The sequence below is a fragment of the Piliocolobus tephrosceles genome, chromosome 19 (genome assembly GCF_002776525.5).
Source record: "Piliocolobus tephrosceles isolate RC106 chromosome 19, ASM277652v3, whole genome shotgun sequence".
Lineage (NCBI taxonomy): Eukaryota > Metazoa > Chordata > Mammalia > Primates > Cercopithecidae > Piliocolobus > Piliocolobus tephrosceles.
Window position 1 is genome coordinate 6630368 of NC_045452.1, and position 19054 is coordinate 6649421.

Here is a 19054-nt window from a genome sequence, read left to right on the forward strand (position 1 = left end):
AAATAAATACTTTTTACATTTTAAAATTGAGAGACAACATAAAAGTTTAAATTTCTAGTGTTGCTAGAAAATAGATCAGCAACATCAGCATTGCCATCAAACAGAAATCAGATAAAATTGAGTAGTAGCATTAATATCCTTGAAAGACTCCTGCATGATTCTATTTTCCAAGGGCTCATTTCTCTTTTACCCTATGCTGCAAATGTGTTTGATGCTCGGCCCTTATAAACCTTTGACTTTAAGAATTCTATTCTTAGTTATTAAAATCCAGTATAAAAAGAAAAAATAGGCCGGGTACGGTAGCTCACGCCTGTAATCCCAGCACTTTGGGAGGCCGAGGCGGGTGGATCACGAGGTCAGGAGATCGAGACCATCCTGGCTAACATGGTGAAACCCCGTCTCTACTGAAAATACAAAAAATGAGCTGGGTGTGGTGGCAGGCGCCTGTAGTCCCAGCTACTCGGGAGGCTGAGGCAGGAGAATGGCTCAAACCCTGGAGGCAGAGCTTGCAGTGAGCCGAGATTGTGTCACTGCACTCCAGCCTGGGCGACAGAGCGAGACTCTGCCTCAAAAAAAAAAAAAAAGAAAAGAAAAGAAAAAAGAAAAGCTAGACACTGTGGCTCACCCCTATAATCGCAGCACTTTGGGGGCCCAACGTGAGTGGATCACCTGAGGTCGGGAGTTCCAGACCAGCCTGGCCAACATGGCAAACCCTGTCTCTATTAAAAATCCAAAAATTAGCCAGGCACGCTGGCGGGTGCCTGTAATCCCAGCAACTCGGGAGGTTGAGGCAGGAGAATCACTTGAAACCGGGAGGTGGAGTTTGCAGTGAGCTGAGATCGCGTCACTGCACTCTAACCTGTGCCAGAGTGAGACTTCGTCTCATTAAAAAAAAAAGGGGGCCAGGTGTGGTGACTAAGGCCTATGATCCCAGCACTTTGGGAGGCTGAGGTGGGAGGATTACCTAAGGTCAGGAGTTTGAGACCAGCCTGACCAACATGAAGAAACCCTGTCTCTACTAAAAATACAAAATTAGCTGGGCATGGTGGCACATGCCTGTAATCCCAACTACTAGGGAGGCTGAGGCAGGAGAATCGCTTGAACCTGGGAGGCGGAGGTTGCAGTGAGCCCAGATCGTGCCACTGCACTCCAGCCTGGGCAACAAGAGTGAAACCTCGTCTCAGGAAAAAAAAAGAAAGAAAGAAAGAAAGAAGTTAAAATACATTTTTAGAAAAAAAAAGTAACAGAATATTTCCTAAACTCTAACTTAGAAGTGTGAAAGTTGTCAGACTCAAAACGGAGCCACTAATGTTAAAACAACAACAACAACAAAGCAAAACTTGACAAACAGAGCCTGGGAAGGCCGTGAAGAGAGGGTTTTCATGCTTGCATAGCTGATAACAAAACAATGACAAAAGACTCTACAGAAACAGCCTCGTACAAAGGCCATCGCAACCTGAAGCAAAAAATACTTCCATAAGGGCATCTGCCCAGCAACTGCCTATCCAACCTTGGACTAGCATCACCCTTGCTCTTGATCTTTGTAGTCAAGGATAATTCTCTCAAAACAATTATGTAATCCTTCTTATCTCTCCTTTAAAAACCTTTGTCTTCCTTTACCTCCCCAAATGCACACAAAGGGCATACATATTTTCATTGCAATGCTCTATTGCTAAATACACATCATTTTCTTTTAAAGAGCTTCTCTCCATTACTAGGTTGACATAAGAATGTGCGCGTGTTTTGGCTGGGCATAGGGTCTCACACCTGTAAACACAGCACTGTGGAAGGCGGGATGATCTATTGAGCCCAGAAGTTCAAGGCTGCGCTGAGCCATGATTATGCCACTGCACTGCAGCCTGGAAGACAGAAAAAGACCCTCTCTCAAAAAACAAACAAACAAAATGTTAGCCTCACAAAGAACCTCTACTGGGGCAGTGTGGAGGGGAAATGTGGGGTTGGAGCCAACACACAGTCCTCACTGGGGCACTACCTAGTGGAGCTGTAGTGGATACACCCATAGCTTGGACCCTGTACCTGGAAAAGCCTCAGGCACTCAATGCCAGCCCATGAGAGTAGCAGCAGGGGCTGCACCCTGCATAGCCCCAAGGGTGGGGCTGAACCCTGCAAAGCCACAGGGGTGGAGCTGCCTAGGGCCTTGGGAGCCCACCCTTTGCATCAGTGTGTCCTGGATGTGGGACATGGAGTCAAAGGAGATTATTTTGGGGCTTTAAGACTTAACAACTGCCCTGCTGGGTTTCAGAATTGCATGGGGCCTGTAGCCCCTCTCTTTTGGCTGATTTCTCCCTTGGGGAATGGGAATGTTTACCCAATGGTTGTACCCCAATTGTATCTTGGAAGTAACTAACTTATTTTTTATTTTACAGGCTCATATGTGGAAGATGTTTGCCTTGTGTCAGATAAGACTTTGAACCTTTGAGTTAATGCTGGAATAAATTAAGACTTTGGGGGATTATTGGGAAGACATGATTGTATTTTGAAATATGAGAAGGACATGAGATTTGGGCGGGGCCAGGGGCAGAATAATATAGTTTGGATGTGTTTGCCCAAGGAAATCTCATATTGAAATATAATTCCAAATGTTGGAGGTGGGACTTGGTGAAAGGTCATTGGATCATGGGTGTGATCTCTTGTGAGTGGTTTAGCACCATCTCCCTGGGTGCTATCATCCTGATAGTGAGTGAGTTCTCAGTGATTTGGTTGTTTAAAAGTGTGTAGCACCGCCGGGCACAGTGGCTCACGCCTATAAGGCCAGCACTTTGGGAGGCCGAGGCTGGTGGATCACGAGGTCAGGAGATCGAGACCATTCTGGCTAATACGGTGAAACCCCATCTCTACCAAAAATACAAAAAATGAGCTGGGTGTGGTGGCAGGCGCCTGTAGTCCCAATTACTCGGGAGGCTGAGGCAGTAGAATGGTGTGAACCCAGGAGGCGGAGCTTGCAGTGAGCCCAGATGGCACCACCGCACTCTAGCCTGAGCGACACAGCGAGACGCCATCTCAAAAAAGAAAAAAGAAAAAGGTGTAGCACTGCCCCTCTTGTTCTGTTGTTCCTGTTTTCACCATGCGACATGACTGCTCCCCTTCACCCTCTGTCACGATTGTAAGCCTTCTGAGGTCTCCCCACAAGTAGACGCCACTATGCTTCCTGTACAGCCCACAGAACCGTGTGCCAGTTAAACATCTTGATAAATTACCCAGTCTCGGATATTTCTTTGTAACAATGCAAGAATGGCCTAATACAGTTAGACTTAGGAGAGATTCTTGTACTTGTCTTACAATAAGAATGATGGGATTTAAAAATATAAATAGGCCAGGCACAGTGGCTCACGCCTGTAATCCAAGCACTTGGAAAGTCAAGGCAGGAAGATCACTTGAATCCAGGAATTGGTGACCAGCTTGGGCAACACAGTGAGACTCCATTTGTACAAAAAATGTTATTTAAAAAAAATTAAAATAAGTGAGACACTGTGTATTTGTCTCTCTATGTCTGGTTTATTTCACTTCACATAACACCATCTGGGTTTATCTATCTTGTTGCAAATAACAGAATTTCCTTTGATTTTAAGGCTGAATAGTGGCCAGGTATGGTGGCTCTTGCCTATAATCCTAACACTTTGGGAGGCTGTATTAGTCCATTTTCACACTGCTGATAAAGACATACCTGAGCCTGGGTAGTTTATAAGGAAAAATAAATTTAATGGACTCAGAGTTCCACGTAGCTGGGGAGACCTCACAGTCATGGTGGAAGGCAAAAGACACATCTTATATGGCAGCAGGCAAGAGCGAATGAGAGCCAAGTAAAAGCAGGAAACCCCTTATAAAACCATCAGATCTCATAAGACATATTCACTATCATAAGAACAGTATGGGGGAACCTCCCTCATGATTCAGCAATCTCCCACTGGGTCCCTCCTACAACAAGTGAGAATTATGGGAGCTACAATTCAAAATGAGATTTGGGTGGGGACACAGCCAAACCATATCAGAGGCCAAGGCAGTAGGATCACTTGAGTACAGTATATATAAAATTATTAAATGAAAGAAGGGGCTGGGCACAGGGGCTTACATCTGTAATCCCAGCACTTTGGGTGGCAGAGATGGGCAGATCACTTGAGGTCAGGAGTTCAAGACAAGCTTGGCCAACATGGTGAAACCCCATCTCTACTAAAAATACAAAAACTTAGCCAAGGGTGGTGGTATGCACCTGTAATTTCAGCTACTGGAGAGGTTGAGGCAGGAGAATCACTTAAACCCAGGAGGCAGAGCTTTCAGTGAGCCGAGACTGCATCACTGCACTCCAGCCTGGATGACAGAGTGAGATCCTGTCTCAAAAAATAAAAATAAATAAAATAAAATAAAATAAAATGAAAGAAGGTAAGAATTTCTGCCATGGCACTAAATTTAAATGGAAATATGAGTACACTGTATTTTCTAGGTCCGTCTACTGAAGCAATAACAATTGAACATACTTAGTGCCCAGATCTTGAATGTGTTTTTAAAATTTTGATTGACAGATGACAATTTGTATACATTTTATGATGTACAACATGATATATATATGTGTACACATTATGTAATGATTACATCAAGCCAATTAACGTAGCAGTCACCTCATACTTACAATTTTGTGATGAGAACATTCAAAATCTACTCACTTAGCAATTTTAAAATATACTATACACTATTATTAATTATAGTCACCATTAGGTCTCCAAAACTAATAATTCCTCCTGTTTAACTGAAACTTTTGTATTTTTATATATACTATATTTATATTTTCCCTATCATCCACCCATCCTGACCCTAGTAACCATCATTTTACTCTCTGCTTCTGTGAGTTTAACTTTTTTAGATTCCACATATAAGTGAGACACTGTGTATTGGTCCCTCTATGTCTGGCTTATTTCACTTAACATAATGTCATCCAGGTTTATCCACGTTGTTGCAAATAACAGAACTTCCTTTGATTTTAAGGCTGAATAGTGGTAAAGCGTGGTGGCTTTTGCCTGTCATCCTAGCACTTTGGGAGGCCAAGAAGGGAGGATCTCTTGAGTACAGGAGTTTGCGACCAGCCTGGGTAACAAAGTGAGACCTTGTCCCTACAGAATTTTTTTTTTTTTAATTAGCCAGGTGTTGGTCGCATGCACTTGTGGTCCTGGTTACTTGGGAGGCTGAGGTGGGAGGATTGCTTGAATTCAAGAGTTCAAGGCGGCAGTGAGTTATGATGGTCAGGCCACTGCACTCCAGCCTGGGTGACAGAGGAAGATCTTTTTATCTTGTTTCAAAAAAAAAAAAAAAAAAAAGGCTGAATAGTATTTTATTGTGTATACATACCACATTATCTTTATCCATCCATCCATTGATGAACACTCAGGTTGATTCCACATCTTGACTGTGGTGAATAATGTTCCAATGTACATGAGAGTAAATATACCTCTTCAACATATTGATTTCATTTTCTTCGTATATACACCCAGAAAAGGAATTGCTGAATCATATGGTAGCTCTATTTTCAATATTTTGAGGAACCACTGTACTGCTTCCCATAATAGCTATTCCATGGCCAGAGCAAGAGAGAGGCGGGAGGTGCCACACACTTTAAAACAATTAGGTATCAGGAGAACGCACTCACTATCATTGAGGACAGTACCAACAGGATGGTACTAAACCATTCATGAGAAATCCACCTGCATGATCCAATCACCTCTCACCAGACTTCATGTCCAGCATCAGGGGTTACATCCTGATGAGTACAATGCCCAAACTATATCAGGAGGCATGTCAAAAAGACATGGAGAGCAAGACTGCCAAAAGCAGAGAGCGGAAACACATTTCCACCTTTGGGCCCCTTCTGATGCTCTTGGATTCCATTTGGGCAGAGTAAGTACTAGTTCTCTGCAGACCCTGGGCTAGTCCCTGTGGCTGCAATGAAAAGAACCTTAGGAGGAAACTCAGGAATAAAAACGGAGAAAGTGTGACTTAAGACTGAAATTATGAAATCAAGGAACTAGAAAACCCTTAAAACGGTTGATTAAAACATGGAGTGACTAGGAGATCCAGAGTTTCATCAAAGAACGGGAATTACTTTCCTTTTTTTTTTTTTTTTTTTTTTTTTTGAGACAGTCTTACTCTGTTACCCAGGCTGGAGTGCAGTGGTGTTATCTCAGCAAACTGCAACCTCTGCCTCCCAGGTTCCAGGTGATCCTCCTACCTCAGCCTCCCAAGTAGCTGGGACTACAGGCACCCACCACCACGCTCAGCTAATTTTTCTATTTTTTTTATAGAGACAGGGTTTTGCCATGTTGCCCAGGCTGGCCTCCAAATTCTGGCCTCCCAAAGTGCTCGAATTACAGGCATGAGCCACCATACCTGGCCAGGAATTTCTTTAACGTGAAGAGCTGAGGAAGAAGAATCAGGAATAGTCTAAAGCAATCGACTAGCATCTCAAGCAGAGGGGCATAAAGAAGACTTGGCCACACTGACTCCAGATAGTGATAAGTTTGCAGGACTCCTACTGGACTACTCGTGAGGACAAACAGAGGCCAAGGAACCAACCTTGGCCCTGTCCTCATGGTTCTACATAGGATTCTGGGATACAGATGGAAGGACAGCAGTTTTTCAGTTTCTCCCTGTGCAAATATGGTGGTTTTTCCAACTCCCAAGTACCAGCCCCATGTTTGCCATCCCCGTTTGCTTTGAGGAAGTGCTATCACACCCCAGTCCATGATCTCCGTGAAAGATCCTCAGGTACCCAGATGGGAGTTCTGGAGCATGAACCCTCCATGGTCAGCTCCATGCCTGTTTCCTGCTGTTCTCTCAGCAGCCCCCCAGTCCCCAAGAGCAGCAGTTAACCTCTTTGGGTTCTGATCCAGATCCTGAACTTAAAAATAATTAGAACCTGGATCCCAATATTGTCTGAAGGATAATAGAACAGCACAATTGTATGCACTGGTGCATGACTCCTTCCTCTCTGACTGATGTAATGAGAATCAGGTGTGAAATAAATGGATGACCATGACTCTCTCTCTCAAAACAGGAAAAAAAAAAAAAAAAGATGTGGGGACCATGGTAAAGGGACTCTCACTTCAAATTTGAAGCATCATAAAAATAATGACAGTATCTGTTTATAACATTTTTAAATAACGTAAATCTTCCTGATGCCACACTGATAGACAAATCTACATTCTTCTTTACTAAAGAATTAATAAATGTTGAAGGAATGTTAGAATTTGAAAATGGCCATTCTTAAAGTAGGAGATTAGACATATTGTCACTCACAGGCATCTCTGCATCCTTCACGTGGAATTTTTTTTTTTTTTGAGACAGAGTTTTGCTTGCCCAGGCTGGAGGGCAACGGCATGATCTTGGCTTACTGCAGCCTCTGCCTCCTGGGTTTGAGCCATTCTCCTGCCTCAGCTTCCCAAGTAGCTGTCACGACCACACCTGGCTAACTTTTTTGTGTTTTTAGTAGAGACAGGGTTTCACCATGTTAATCAGGCTGATCTCGAACTCGTGACCTCAAATGATTCGCCTGGCTTGGCCTCCCAAAGTGTTGGGATTACAGGCATGAGCCACCGTGGCAGGACCCTTCACATGGACTTTAGGAACCTGGCCCAGATCCTTCCAGCATAGCCCTGAAGTCCCCAAGTTTAGAGGCATCAACTGACCTGTCCAGGTTCTTTCAAGGACTGCTTTACAATGCTCTATTCACTTCCAATAGTTTGAACTTAAACCAAGGCCTGGTCTTGGGCTCCCAAGGCATTGCCATCTTTCCTGGTTGGGACTGCTGCTCCATTCTCTGGTCCCCCTGTCCCTGTGTGTAAACTTCATCTTTATGTCTGCACTAAAGAAACCGCTAGGACATTTAGCAGAGCTTAAAGGGTCAAGTTGGATTGTGTATCTAGCAACATTGGCATGCTGCAAAGAGCTCCCCTGCTCATTTCATCCTTTTCATGCACTTGTTTTCATTCTCTGAGAGAATTTGCCACACCAAGTTGAAAGAGATATTGTAGGCTGATATACCATAGATTCCCAGAAGGGTATTACCTTGGTAATGGAGCAAAATCAGGCCACCTACACTTAAAAGCAAGCCTTAAAGGATTAAACAAGCTTGAAGTAATTTAACTGCATCCCAGAAGAAGGTTCAAGCATATTTAAAGGAATACAAAAATATTCAAGTCCAGCAAGATCAAACCTGGCACCTAATCAAAAATTACCAGGCAGGCAAAGAAGCCAGGAAATACTATCCATAATAAGGAGAAAAATCAATCAACTGAATTAGCTCCAATGATGTCATAGATGATATAATTAGTGCATTAGCAGACAAGAAGATTGAAACCGTTATTACAATGATATTCCACATGTTAGGGGAAAGCTGGAGAATGTTAAGCAGTGACACAGAAGATGTAAAAGCATCTCAAATTGAACTTCTACAGATGAAAACTATGCTTGAGCTGAAGAATACACTGAATAAGATTAACAGAGGATTAGACATTGCAGAAGAAAAGATTATTAAACTGGAGGATAGCAATAGAAACTCCCCAAAATGGAAAACAAATACAAAAAAGAAAATGAACAGAGGGTCAGTAAACTGTAGGGACAATTTCAAGAGCTCAATAATATGTGTAATTGGAATCTCTCAGGAAGTGAAGAGAGAGGGAATATTAGTCTGTTTGGGCTGCCATAATAAAATAACATAGACTTCTTTGCCAAGATAGAATTTAAAAGAATACCATATACTGTGTGGCTTAGACAGTAGAAATGTGTTCTCTCAGTTCTGAAGGCTGGAAGTCCAGCTGATTCAGTTTCTGATGAGGGTCTTCTTCCCAGCTTTAGATGGTCACCTTCTCGTTATGTCCTCACAGGGCCCCTTCCTCAGCTCACAGAGAGTCAGCTCCCTGGTGTCACTTCTCATACGGACACTAATTTTATGGGATTAGGACCCCACCCTTATGACCTCATTTAACCTTAATTACCTTCTAAAGGCCCTATCTCCAAATACAACAACAGAAGTTAGGGCTTCAACATAACACATCAGGGGCAGTCACAGTGGTGGATGGCAGCATCTTATCTTGAGTCCATAATAGAGGAAGTAACCAAAAAAAAAAAAAAAAAAATTGAAGACGTAATGGCAGATTTTCCAAATTTGATGAAAACTAAAATATAAACATAGCATATAACTTCCTTTTTCAAATAAATGTCCTGTAATCTCTCATCTCATTCAGTATAAATCCCAAAATCTTGACTTTGACCAACAATATCTTAACTGCTATGTCCCCTACCCAAATCAGTGGCCTCATCTTTCCTCTCTGCTGGTTCTTTAACCAGCCACACTTGTCTCTGTGCTCTTCTTGTTCCAGACCATGAAATGCCTGTGCCTCTGTGTCTTTCTTCTGGCTGGAAAATTCTCCTGATATTCACCTTTCTTCTCTCCTTCTTTTCTTCCTTTGACGTAACTGTCTCACAAACAGCAATTCCAAATCTGAGTTCATCTGACTGGGCACCTCTTTGTGTATCCCTTAAATTTAACTTCCAGCACTCTGTTTCCTAAACACAGCAAGGTGGCCTGAGTGATGTCCCTACCTGCATCCATTCCTGACATGCCATCCATTTCCTATTCTGTGCCTTAAAGCAATAAAGGATTCAAGATTTCAGCCATTTTTTCTTTTTCTTTTTTAATCTTAAGGTCTGCTTCTAACAGTCATTTGAAAAACATGTTGTGACAAGCTTTAATCTCATCACTGGAATTCTTTGTTTGGAAAGTGGGGCTGGTCTGAAAGAGTTTCCCAGTGGAAACTTCCCAAAGGCAGACTGATAAAGAATCAGCTACGGCTGGGTGTGGTGGCTCATGCCTATAATCCCAGCGCTTTGGGAGGCAGAGGTGGGCAGATTACCTGAGATCAGGAGTTCAAGACCAGCCTGGCCAATATGGTGAAACCCTGTCTCTACTAAAAATACAAACATTAGCCGGGCTTGTTGGGCACATGCTTGTAATCCCAGCTACTTGGGAGGCTGAGGCACGAGAATTGCTTGAACCTGGGAGGTGGAGGTTGCAGTGAGCGGAGATCATGCCACTGTACTCCAGCCTGGCCAACAGAGTGCAGTCTTAAAAAAAAGAATCAGCTGTGCAGAGCAGGGTGCAGGTAGTTCACGCCTGTAATCCCAGAACTTTGGGAGGCCGAGGTGGGAAGATCGCTTGAGCTCAGGAGCTTGAGACCAGTTCAGGCAACATAGTGAGACCTCATCTCTACTAAAAAATACAACTAAATTATTTAGACATGGTGGCATCTGCCTATTGTCCTGGCTACTTGGGAGGCTGAGGTGGGAGGATCGCTCAGGTCCAGGACATCGAGGCTATGTGACTGTGCCACTGCACTCCAGCCTGGGCAACAGAGCATGAGACCACGTCTCAAAAAAGAAATAAATAAAAATTTAAAATAAAATCAACCATGAGGATGTTTTACCACATTCTGTGATCTTCAGATACATTACAGTTAGTTTTCTGCAGAAAAGGAGGATATATTTTATAAGGAAACATAAATGTTTCATAGGAAAGGCATGTATCCTGATGCAAATTTGTATTCAGACCATGTGATTTTATTTTTACTAGAGTAGTGGGTTAGAATAGCTTGGTTAGAACAGCTAGATGAGCTTTTATTTGGGACTTTTAAAACTGAGCAAAAGAAAATAAGATACCACTCCGAGCTATTTCTAGACACTCCTCTCAATTTTCTCACCTCCCACAAGCACTACTGCCACAACTTTCTGTCCCAGGGGAAGAGCCTGCTTTATACCTGAGCCAGCCCCTGACCACTGCCTAAGCTTCCTGGAATCTTCCTAGCAGGATTCTGCTTCTGGAAAAGAGGAAGGAGTGAATATCAGTTCTGCAGAATACACCTCTCCTCTCCTCCCCTCCTCCCCTTCCCTCCCCTCCTTTCTTTTCTTTTCTTTTCTTTCCTTTTCTTTTCTTTCTCTCTTTCTCTTCCTTTCTTTTTTCTTTTTTTTCAGACAGGGTTTCACTCTGTCACCCAGGCTAATTGTTTGTATTCTCTTGTGGAAACATGGTTTTGCCAGGTTGCCCAGGCTAGTCTCAAACTCCTGGGCTCAAGCCTCCGCCTAAGCGCTGGCATTACAGGTGTGAGCCACCACGCCCTACCCCTGGAAGAATTTTACTGTCTAAGTCTTGCTTGCTTAGATTTTTAAATTTTACTTAAAATTAATTAAATTTTACTGTCTAAGTCTTCATTTCACTTTGCTTGCTTATTTGTTTATTTATGAATGAATGAATGAGACAAGGTCTCTCTCTTCCACCCAGGCTAAAATATGGTGATGCAATCATAGTTTACTGCAACCTCGATCTCCCTGGCTCAAGCAATCCTCCCATCTCAGCTTCCCAGGTAGCTGGGACTACAGGCACGTGCTACTGTGCCTGGCTAATTAAAAAAAATTTTTTTTTGTAGAAACAGAGGTCTTGATATTTTGCTGAGGTTGGTCTGGATATCCTGGGCTCAAAGATCTTTCCACCTCACCCTTTAATAACCGGGACTACAGGTGTACCTCAGCAGCGGGCCTCCTTTCACTTTGCTTTCCAGGGGCACACCCTTGGCTACTTGCAATGCCCTCAAGCAGCCTTTCCCCAGTCCCTAGACAAGAATAAAGACCCTGTGTCACACACTTTTATACCACCTTGGGCTCCGCCTACTGGGTTCAAGCGATTATCCTGCCTCAGCCTCCCAAGTACCTGGGATTACAGGCGCGCACTGCCAAGCCCAGGAAATTTTTGTATTTTACTTTATACAGAATAGAGACGGGTTTTCACCAAGTTGGCCAGGCTGGTCTCAAACTACTGGGCTCATGTGATCTGCTGCTTCGGCCTCCAAAAGTGCTGGGATTACAAACGTGAGTCACCACGCCCGGCCCAGAAAGGTATTTTTAAAGTTTTATCAGGAGATGTTACTTTAGAACATTTTAATTTGCAACTGATTTTTGGTTTAATTTTGAGACTTGATTGCACTGCATTGGAATGGGGTGGAAATACAAATATTTCTTACCGGGCAAGGGACTCTTGAGGCTCTCCCTGCCCCGCTTTCTAATCTGTATTGCAAAGGCTGTAAAGACAGTGAAAGGGAGGGCCTGAAATTCAACTGAGAAGGTTCCAAGGAGGGACTAGTGAAGGAGGAGGGGGGAGGGAGAGACGGAGGGAAGGAAGTGAGAGGGGATGGGAGGGAACCAGGACAGACCTTTGAGCCCTGGAAACTGATTAAGAAGGGAGTGGGATGCTGCTTAGAGAAAGCTGTTGAAGACTCAGTGAGGACCCCCGTTTAGACACCTGGAAACTCCTATGGGAGCCTAGTCTTCAAGGGCCGTGGGAGTGAGACACACCCTGCCCCCTGGGGCTTCTACTGGAAAGACATCTGCCTTTTAACTTCCTCATCTCTGTTTGAGCTCTGTTGGAACACACGTGTGGACTGCCTCCCACTCCGCACCCCATCCCTTCTGACCCCCAGTAGCTGAGGGCCCAGGCACACTGCAGAGAAGGTGGTGGAGTCTGAACAACAGAGAGAGGAGGGAGGATACCCATCACCAGCTGAGTCAACTGGAAGGCAGCCCTCAAGCCCAACCCTCATTCTTTCCTTTGAGTAGCAATTGGAGGAAAGGTTTTTGCAATCAAGCTGGACAACAACTGAAAATCCAATCAGGATAAACTGCTTCAGACACGTGACTGGAAAATGATTGGGTTATAATGGGCTTAAAAGGAGTGGGACCTTCTGATCTGGCCTCAGAAAGGACTTTGAAGAGCAAGCAGCATTGTTCGCCTGCAGAAGCAGTGCTGCTGGTCTCTGGACAAATTTCTCTGGGAGGTGGAGACAAGGAAGCTCCAGCTTCGCTTTCCCTCGTGGCCCAGAGTGGAACATACTGAGCTGCACTGAAACATTGGATGCACACGCAACTTTAGGAACTGGTGAGCTGAGAAATTTGGTATCTTTCATTTTGCCTCTCTAAAACTAGAGTTGGCAAACTTGTTCTGTGAAGGACTAGATGGTAAATATTTTAGGCATTGCAATTCTCTGCTTCAACTACAGTAGTCTTCCCTTATCCAGGGTTTTGCTTTTCGTGCTTTCAGTTACCTGCGGTTCCAAAATATTAATTGGAAAACTCCAGAACTAGGTAATTCATAAGTTTTAAGTCGCCAGCCCTTCTGAGTAGTGTGATAAGCTGTTGAGTCAGCCCTGCCCTGGGATGGTAATCCTCCCTTTGTCCCGAGTCCCTATGCTGTTTGCGCTTTCTGTACCTTAGTCACTTAGGAGCTATCGCAGTTACCAGAGTGATTGTCCTGGTGGTATCTCAGTGCTTGTGTTCAATTAACCCTTATGGTACTCAATAATGGCCCCAAAGCACAAGGGTAGCAAGGCTGGCGATTCAAATATGCCAGAGAGAAGCTGTAAAGTGCTTCCTTTAAGTGAAAATGGGAAAGTTTTTAATGTAATAAAGAAAGAAAACACAATCATATGCTAAGGTTGCCAAGATCTACAGTACATAAAGATATTTTGTCAGTGAGAGATTGCATTCACATATCTTTAATTTAATTAATTAATTTTTTTGAGATGGAGTTTCACTCTTGCTGCCCAGGCTGGAGTACAGTGGCATGATCTCAGCTCACTGCAACCCCTGCCTCCTGGGTTCAAGTGATTCTCCTGCCTCAGCCTCCCAAGTAGCTGAGATTACAGATGCTCACCACTACGCCCAACTAATTGTTATATTTTTAGTACAGACGGGTTTCACCATGTTGGCCACGCTAGTCTCAAACTCCTGACCTCAGGTAATCCACCCACCTCAGCCTCCCAAAGGCTTATAGGCGTGAGCCACCACACCCTGCTTCACATACCTTTTATTACAGTATATTGTTATAATTTTTTTATTCTTAATCTCTTACTGTGCCTATTTATAAATTAAACTTGATCACGTGTGTGTGTATATATATATAAACATAGTATATATTGAATTTGGTTCCATCTGCAGTTTCAGGCATCCACCTCGGGGGTTTTGGAATATATGCCCCAAAGATAAGTGGGGACTACTGTACTCAACTCTGTCATAAAAGTGTGAAAGCAGCCATGGACAACAGCACTAAACAAATGATCATGGCCGTGTTTCACAGCACTTTATGGTGAACACTGACATTTTGAATGTTATATAATTTTCACGTCACAAAATATTCCTTTTTCTTATTTCTTTTTTTTCTTTCTTTTTTTTTCTGAGACAGAGTCTCCCTCTGTCACCCAGGTTGGAGTGCAGTGGCATGATCTTGGCCACTGCAACCTCCACCTCCCAGGTTCAAGAGATTCTCCTGCCTCAGCCTCCTGAGTAGCTGAGTAACCGGGATTACAGGCATCTGCTACCATGCCTGGCTAATTTTTGTACTTGTAGTAGAGAAGGGGTTTCACCATGTTGGCCAGGCTGGTCTGGAACTCCTGAGCTCAAGTGATTCATGCCCACTGGGGCCTCCCAAAAGTGCTGGGATTACAGGTTTGAGCCACCACGCCCCACCTCCTTTTGCTTGTTTATTCCCCCAGATTTAAAAATGTAAAAGTTTGGCCGGGCGCAGTGGCTCACGCCTGTAATCCAGTACTTTGGGAGGCTGAGGCCTGCGGATCACAAGGTCAGGAGATTGAGACCATCCTGGCTAACACGGTGAAACCCCGTCTCTACTAAAAATACAAAAAATTAGCTGGGCGCGGTGGCAGGCGCCTGTGGTGCCAGCTACTCGGGAGGCTGAGGCAGGAGAATGGACTGGGCCTGGGAGGCGGAGCTTGCAGTGAGTGGAGATCGCGCCACTGCACTCCAGCCTGGGCGACAGAGCGAGACTCTGTCTCAAAAAAAGAAAAAAATTGTAATCTTAATAATAGAAAAAAGTAAGAAAACAATATCTTAAAAATGTAAGAAACATTCTTGGCTTCCTGACTGTACAAAAACAGGGGAAAGGCCAATTTTCCAATTCCTGTCTTAAACCATTGTTTGTCAAAATGTAGTTGATATCCCATTAGTGAACTATAAAACAAGTTTAGTGGGCTGTCAGCTTTTACAAAGAAATAGGATTTTTTGCTGACTATAAGATGCCATCAATTATAAAAGTCACCCAGGCTGGATGCAGTGACATCATTATAGCTCACTGTAACCTCAAACTCCTGGGCTTGCAAGGTATATTTTACATCTTGTGTGGTAGGCAGTAATAAATGCAAAGTTGAAAAATAGCATTGAAAGTTAGAACATATGAGTTGGCCGGGCGCGGTGGCTCAAGCCTGTAATCCCAGCACTTTGGGAGGCCGAGACGGGCGGATCACGAGGTCAGGAGATCGAGACCCTCCTGGCTAACACGGTGAAACCCCGTCTCTACTAAAAAATACAAAAAACTAGCCGGGCGAGGTGGCGGGTGCCTGTAGTCCCAGCTACCCGGGAGGCTGAGGCAGGAGAATGGCGTAAACCCGGGAGGCGGAGCTTGCAGTGAGCCGAGATCTGGCCACAGCACTCCAGCCTGGGCGACAGAGCAAGACTCCGTCTCAAAAAAAAAAAAAAAAAAAAAAAAAAAGAACATATGAGTTAAGGAGGTTGTGATTTTTGATATTGTGGTCAGGAAGCCTTGCTGAAGAGGAACCACTGACATGAGGCAAACCAGGAGCCCAGATGGGGTTAATCTGGGGAAAGAGGCATGCAAGGTCCGGGAACAACAAAAGTTCTGAAAAAGAAAAAGGTCTGGTGTGTTCCAGACTCATGGGGCTCAGGATGGCTGCAGCAGAGCGAGAGGAATTAGCAAGGGCAATAATGAGCTAAGGTTCTATGGGGAAATTTTAAGTTTACTGGTGTTTCCTATGAATGAGATGAAAAGTCATTGAAGACTTAAGAGCAAAATATACTTGCTCCCCTGTATATTTTAACCGGGGCACTGGGGCCACTGTGGGGAGATCTGACAACTTTTAAGACTGGCAACTTCTGCAATGATCCAGGGAGAGAACATAGTACCTTCCATCAGGGAGGTGGCAGTGGATATAGAAGACAGTAGGCAGATTCCAGATATCTTTAGAAGATAGAGCAGACTGAGTTTGCTAATTGATTGACTGTGGTATATGAGAGAAAGTCTGTCAAAGGACGACTCTGAAGTTTGTAGACTGACCAACTGGGTTTACTGAGAAAAGGAATATTACAGGAACAGCAAAGAGGGTGTGTATGTGTGTGTGTGTGTGTGTTGTGGCTTTTATTGTGTGTGTGATGGGATCTCATTTGGTTGCCCAGGCTAGAGTGCAGTGCCATGAACATCGCTTTGAAGTCCTGGGCTCAAGTGTTCCTCTTGGCTCAGCCTCCCAAGTAGCTGGGACTACAGGTGTGTACCACTATGCCAAGCTAGTTTTTTTTTAATTTTTAAATTTTTTTGGTAGAGATGGGGTCTTGCTATGTTGCCCAGGCTAGGAGCAGAATGTTTTTGAGAGAAGTTTTGTTCAAGTTGGTTAGAAACCTTAGACATCTGAGAGAGTACATCTGGGATGAGGAGGAGGTGAGTGAGGCATCTAGAGTGCAAAATTTAGAGGCAAGCACTCTGAGATGTTCCATCTGCACCTCCTGAAATCTTGCTTTCTTTGCCTCACAACTGCAGAAGACCAGGGTAGGAGAGAGAGGTAAATTTGAAATTATGCCATTTAAAATGTTTCAAGCCTTATTTCTGATGTGTAAAAGAGTGATGTTGACCCCCCTCACAGGGGGTCTGCAACTCATCAAACCACGTTCAGAATGGAGCAACATTTCCTTGGGCTGATGCTAATGGAAAGGCACATTTCAATCTTAGGAATCCAGAGAGAGCAAATGGGTCTGATGGCCTGGTAATAACAGACATTTCAAGTCTAGCAAGTCAAAAGAAGACGTTTGATCCCAGGAAAGAAAATCCCATCGTGTTACTTAGCGACTTTTACTATGGACAGCATAAAGGAGATGGGCAGCCAGAACAGAAGACTCACACCACCTTTAAATGCCTCAGTTGCATGAAAGTTCTAAAAAATATTAAGTTTATGAATCACATGAAGCATCACTTGGAGTTTGAGAAGCAGAGGAACGACAGTTGGGATAACCACACCACCTGCCAGCACTGCCACCGGCAGTTTCCCACTCCCTTCCAGCTACAGTGTCACATTGACAGTGTGCACATCGCCATGGGGCCCTCTGGTGTCTGTAAGATCTGTGAATTGTCATTTGAAACAGATCAGGTCCTCTTACAACACATGAAGGACCATCATAAGCCTGGCGAAATGCCCTATGTGTGCCAGGTTTGCCATTACAGATCATCGATCTTTGCTGATGTGGAAACACATTTTAGAACGTGCCATGAAAACACAAAGTATTTGCTTTGTCTGTTTTGTCTCAAACTTTTCAAAACTGCGATACCATACATGAATCATTGTTGGAGACACAGCAGAAGGAGAGTCTTTCGATGTTCCAAGTGCCGACTACAGTTTTTGACATTGAAGGAGGAAATAGAGCACGAAACCAAGAACCATCAAACATTTAAAAAGCCGGAGCAACTGCAAGGGTTGCCTCATGAAACAGAAGTTATTATTCCAACTTCAGTTCAGCCAGGATCAAGTGGTGTGGCTTCCATTATTGTGAGTGACACTGACCCTCCGCCTTCACCTGTAAAAACTAAAACGATGGCTATGAACACTTGAGATTCCAGACTCCCTTGCAGCAAGGATTCTCGCTGAAAATATGTTCGACTCACTTCCAGGAGTTCCGAAAGGCAGAAGTGAGGCTAGGCCATGTGTGCTTTGTGGCTGTAGATGCTAGCAAGCAATGTCATCAACTGTCAGGTTTTACTTACAGTGACATCTCATCAGCTCCCTATTGTCAAGAAGTAGCTCCAAAGTCTTCATGCCCTTTCCCAGTCAAATGCACCCAACAAGCCATCCCCTATTCTGACCTCAGAGGCTTTTCTTGTTCATGAACTTTAAATAAATGAAATAACACAAATATTCTTGTCTTTGGCTTTTTAAAATAAGTGAGATGGCTGGGCGTGATGGTTCACGCCTGTAATCCCATCACTTTGGGAGGCTGAGGCAGGTGGATCACTTGAGGTCAGGAGTTTGAGACCAGGCTGGCCAACATAGTGAAACCCCTTCTCTACATAAAATAGAAAAATTAGCCAAGTGTAGTGGTGGGTGCCTGTAGTCCCAGCTATTCGGGAGGCTGAGGCAGGAGAATCACTTGAACCTGGGTGGGGGAGTTTGCAGTGAGCTGAGATCGCGCCACTGGCCTCCAGTCTGGGTGACAGAGCAAGACTCTGTCTCAAAATAAAGTAAAATAAAATAAGTAAGATGCATTTTTGCTGTGTGTAGCAGTAGCACATTCTTTTTCATTGCTGGGTAGAATTTTGTTGTGTGACTGTGGCAGTTTTATATAAATCTATTTCACTGTTGATGGACTTTGAGGCTGATTCTTCGGCAATTTTGAATAAAGCTGCTACGAGCTTGTGCGTGTCTTTTGGTAAGCATGTAATCATTTCTTGTGGGTATACATGGCTATGAGAAGTGCTAGAACTGCATATGCTTAGCTTTCTAGTGTAGATACTGCCAAATACATTTCCAAAGTGGTTGAAACGATTTACATTCCCACCACCGATATTGTGAATTCCATTGCTACTGATCCAGCACTTGGTACTGTCAGTCATTTTAGTAAGTGCCCTTCTCTTGAAATTGTAGTGGTACCTTATTGTGGCTTTAATTTGCATTTCCCTGATGAGTAATGGACCTTGAGATTATATAGTTATCAGCCACCTGAGTATTTTTTTTTTTAATTAAATGTCTGTTCAAGTTTTGCCCCTTCTTACCTTTTAAAAAATTGGGCTGTCGACTGGGGAGGGTACGGGAAAAGTGCTGGGGCACTGGAAATGTCCCATATTTGGATCTGAATGGTGGTTTTATGGGTGTACACACGTACATTAAGGTTTATCTTTCATATGTCTTATTTAAGAAATTGTCTACCAAGGACATAA

The 19054-nt window shown here is 43.8% G+C and overlaps 1 protein-coding gene across 1 annotated transcript; it reads left to right on the forward strand.

The window, feature by feature from the left end:
• Positions 1–16760: 16760 nt before the first annotated feature.
• On the forward strand, positions 16761–17759 carry ZNF280A (zinc finger protein 280A; the record flags this gene model as incomplete). The annotated part of the gene is given in 1 exon segment (XM_023194034.2): positions 16761–17759. A coding segment is annotated over 1 exon segment (999 nt), but the record flags the coding sequence as incomplete, so codon positions are not given.
• Positions 17760–19054: the final 1295 nt, after the last annotated feature.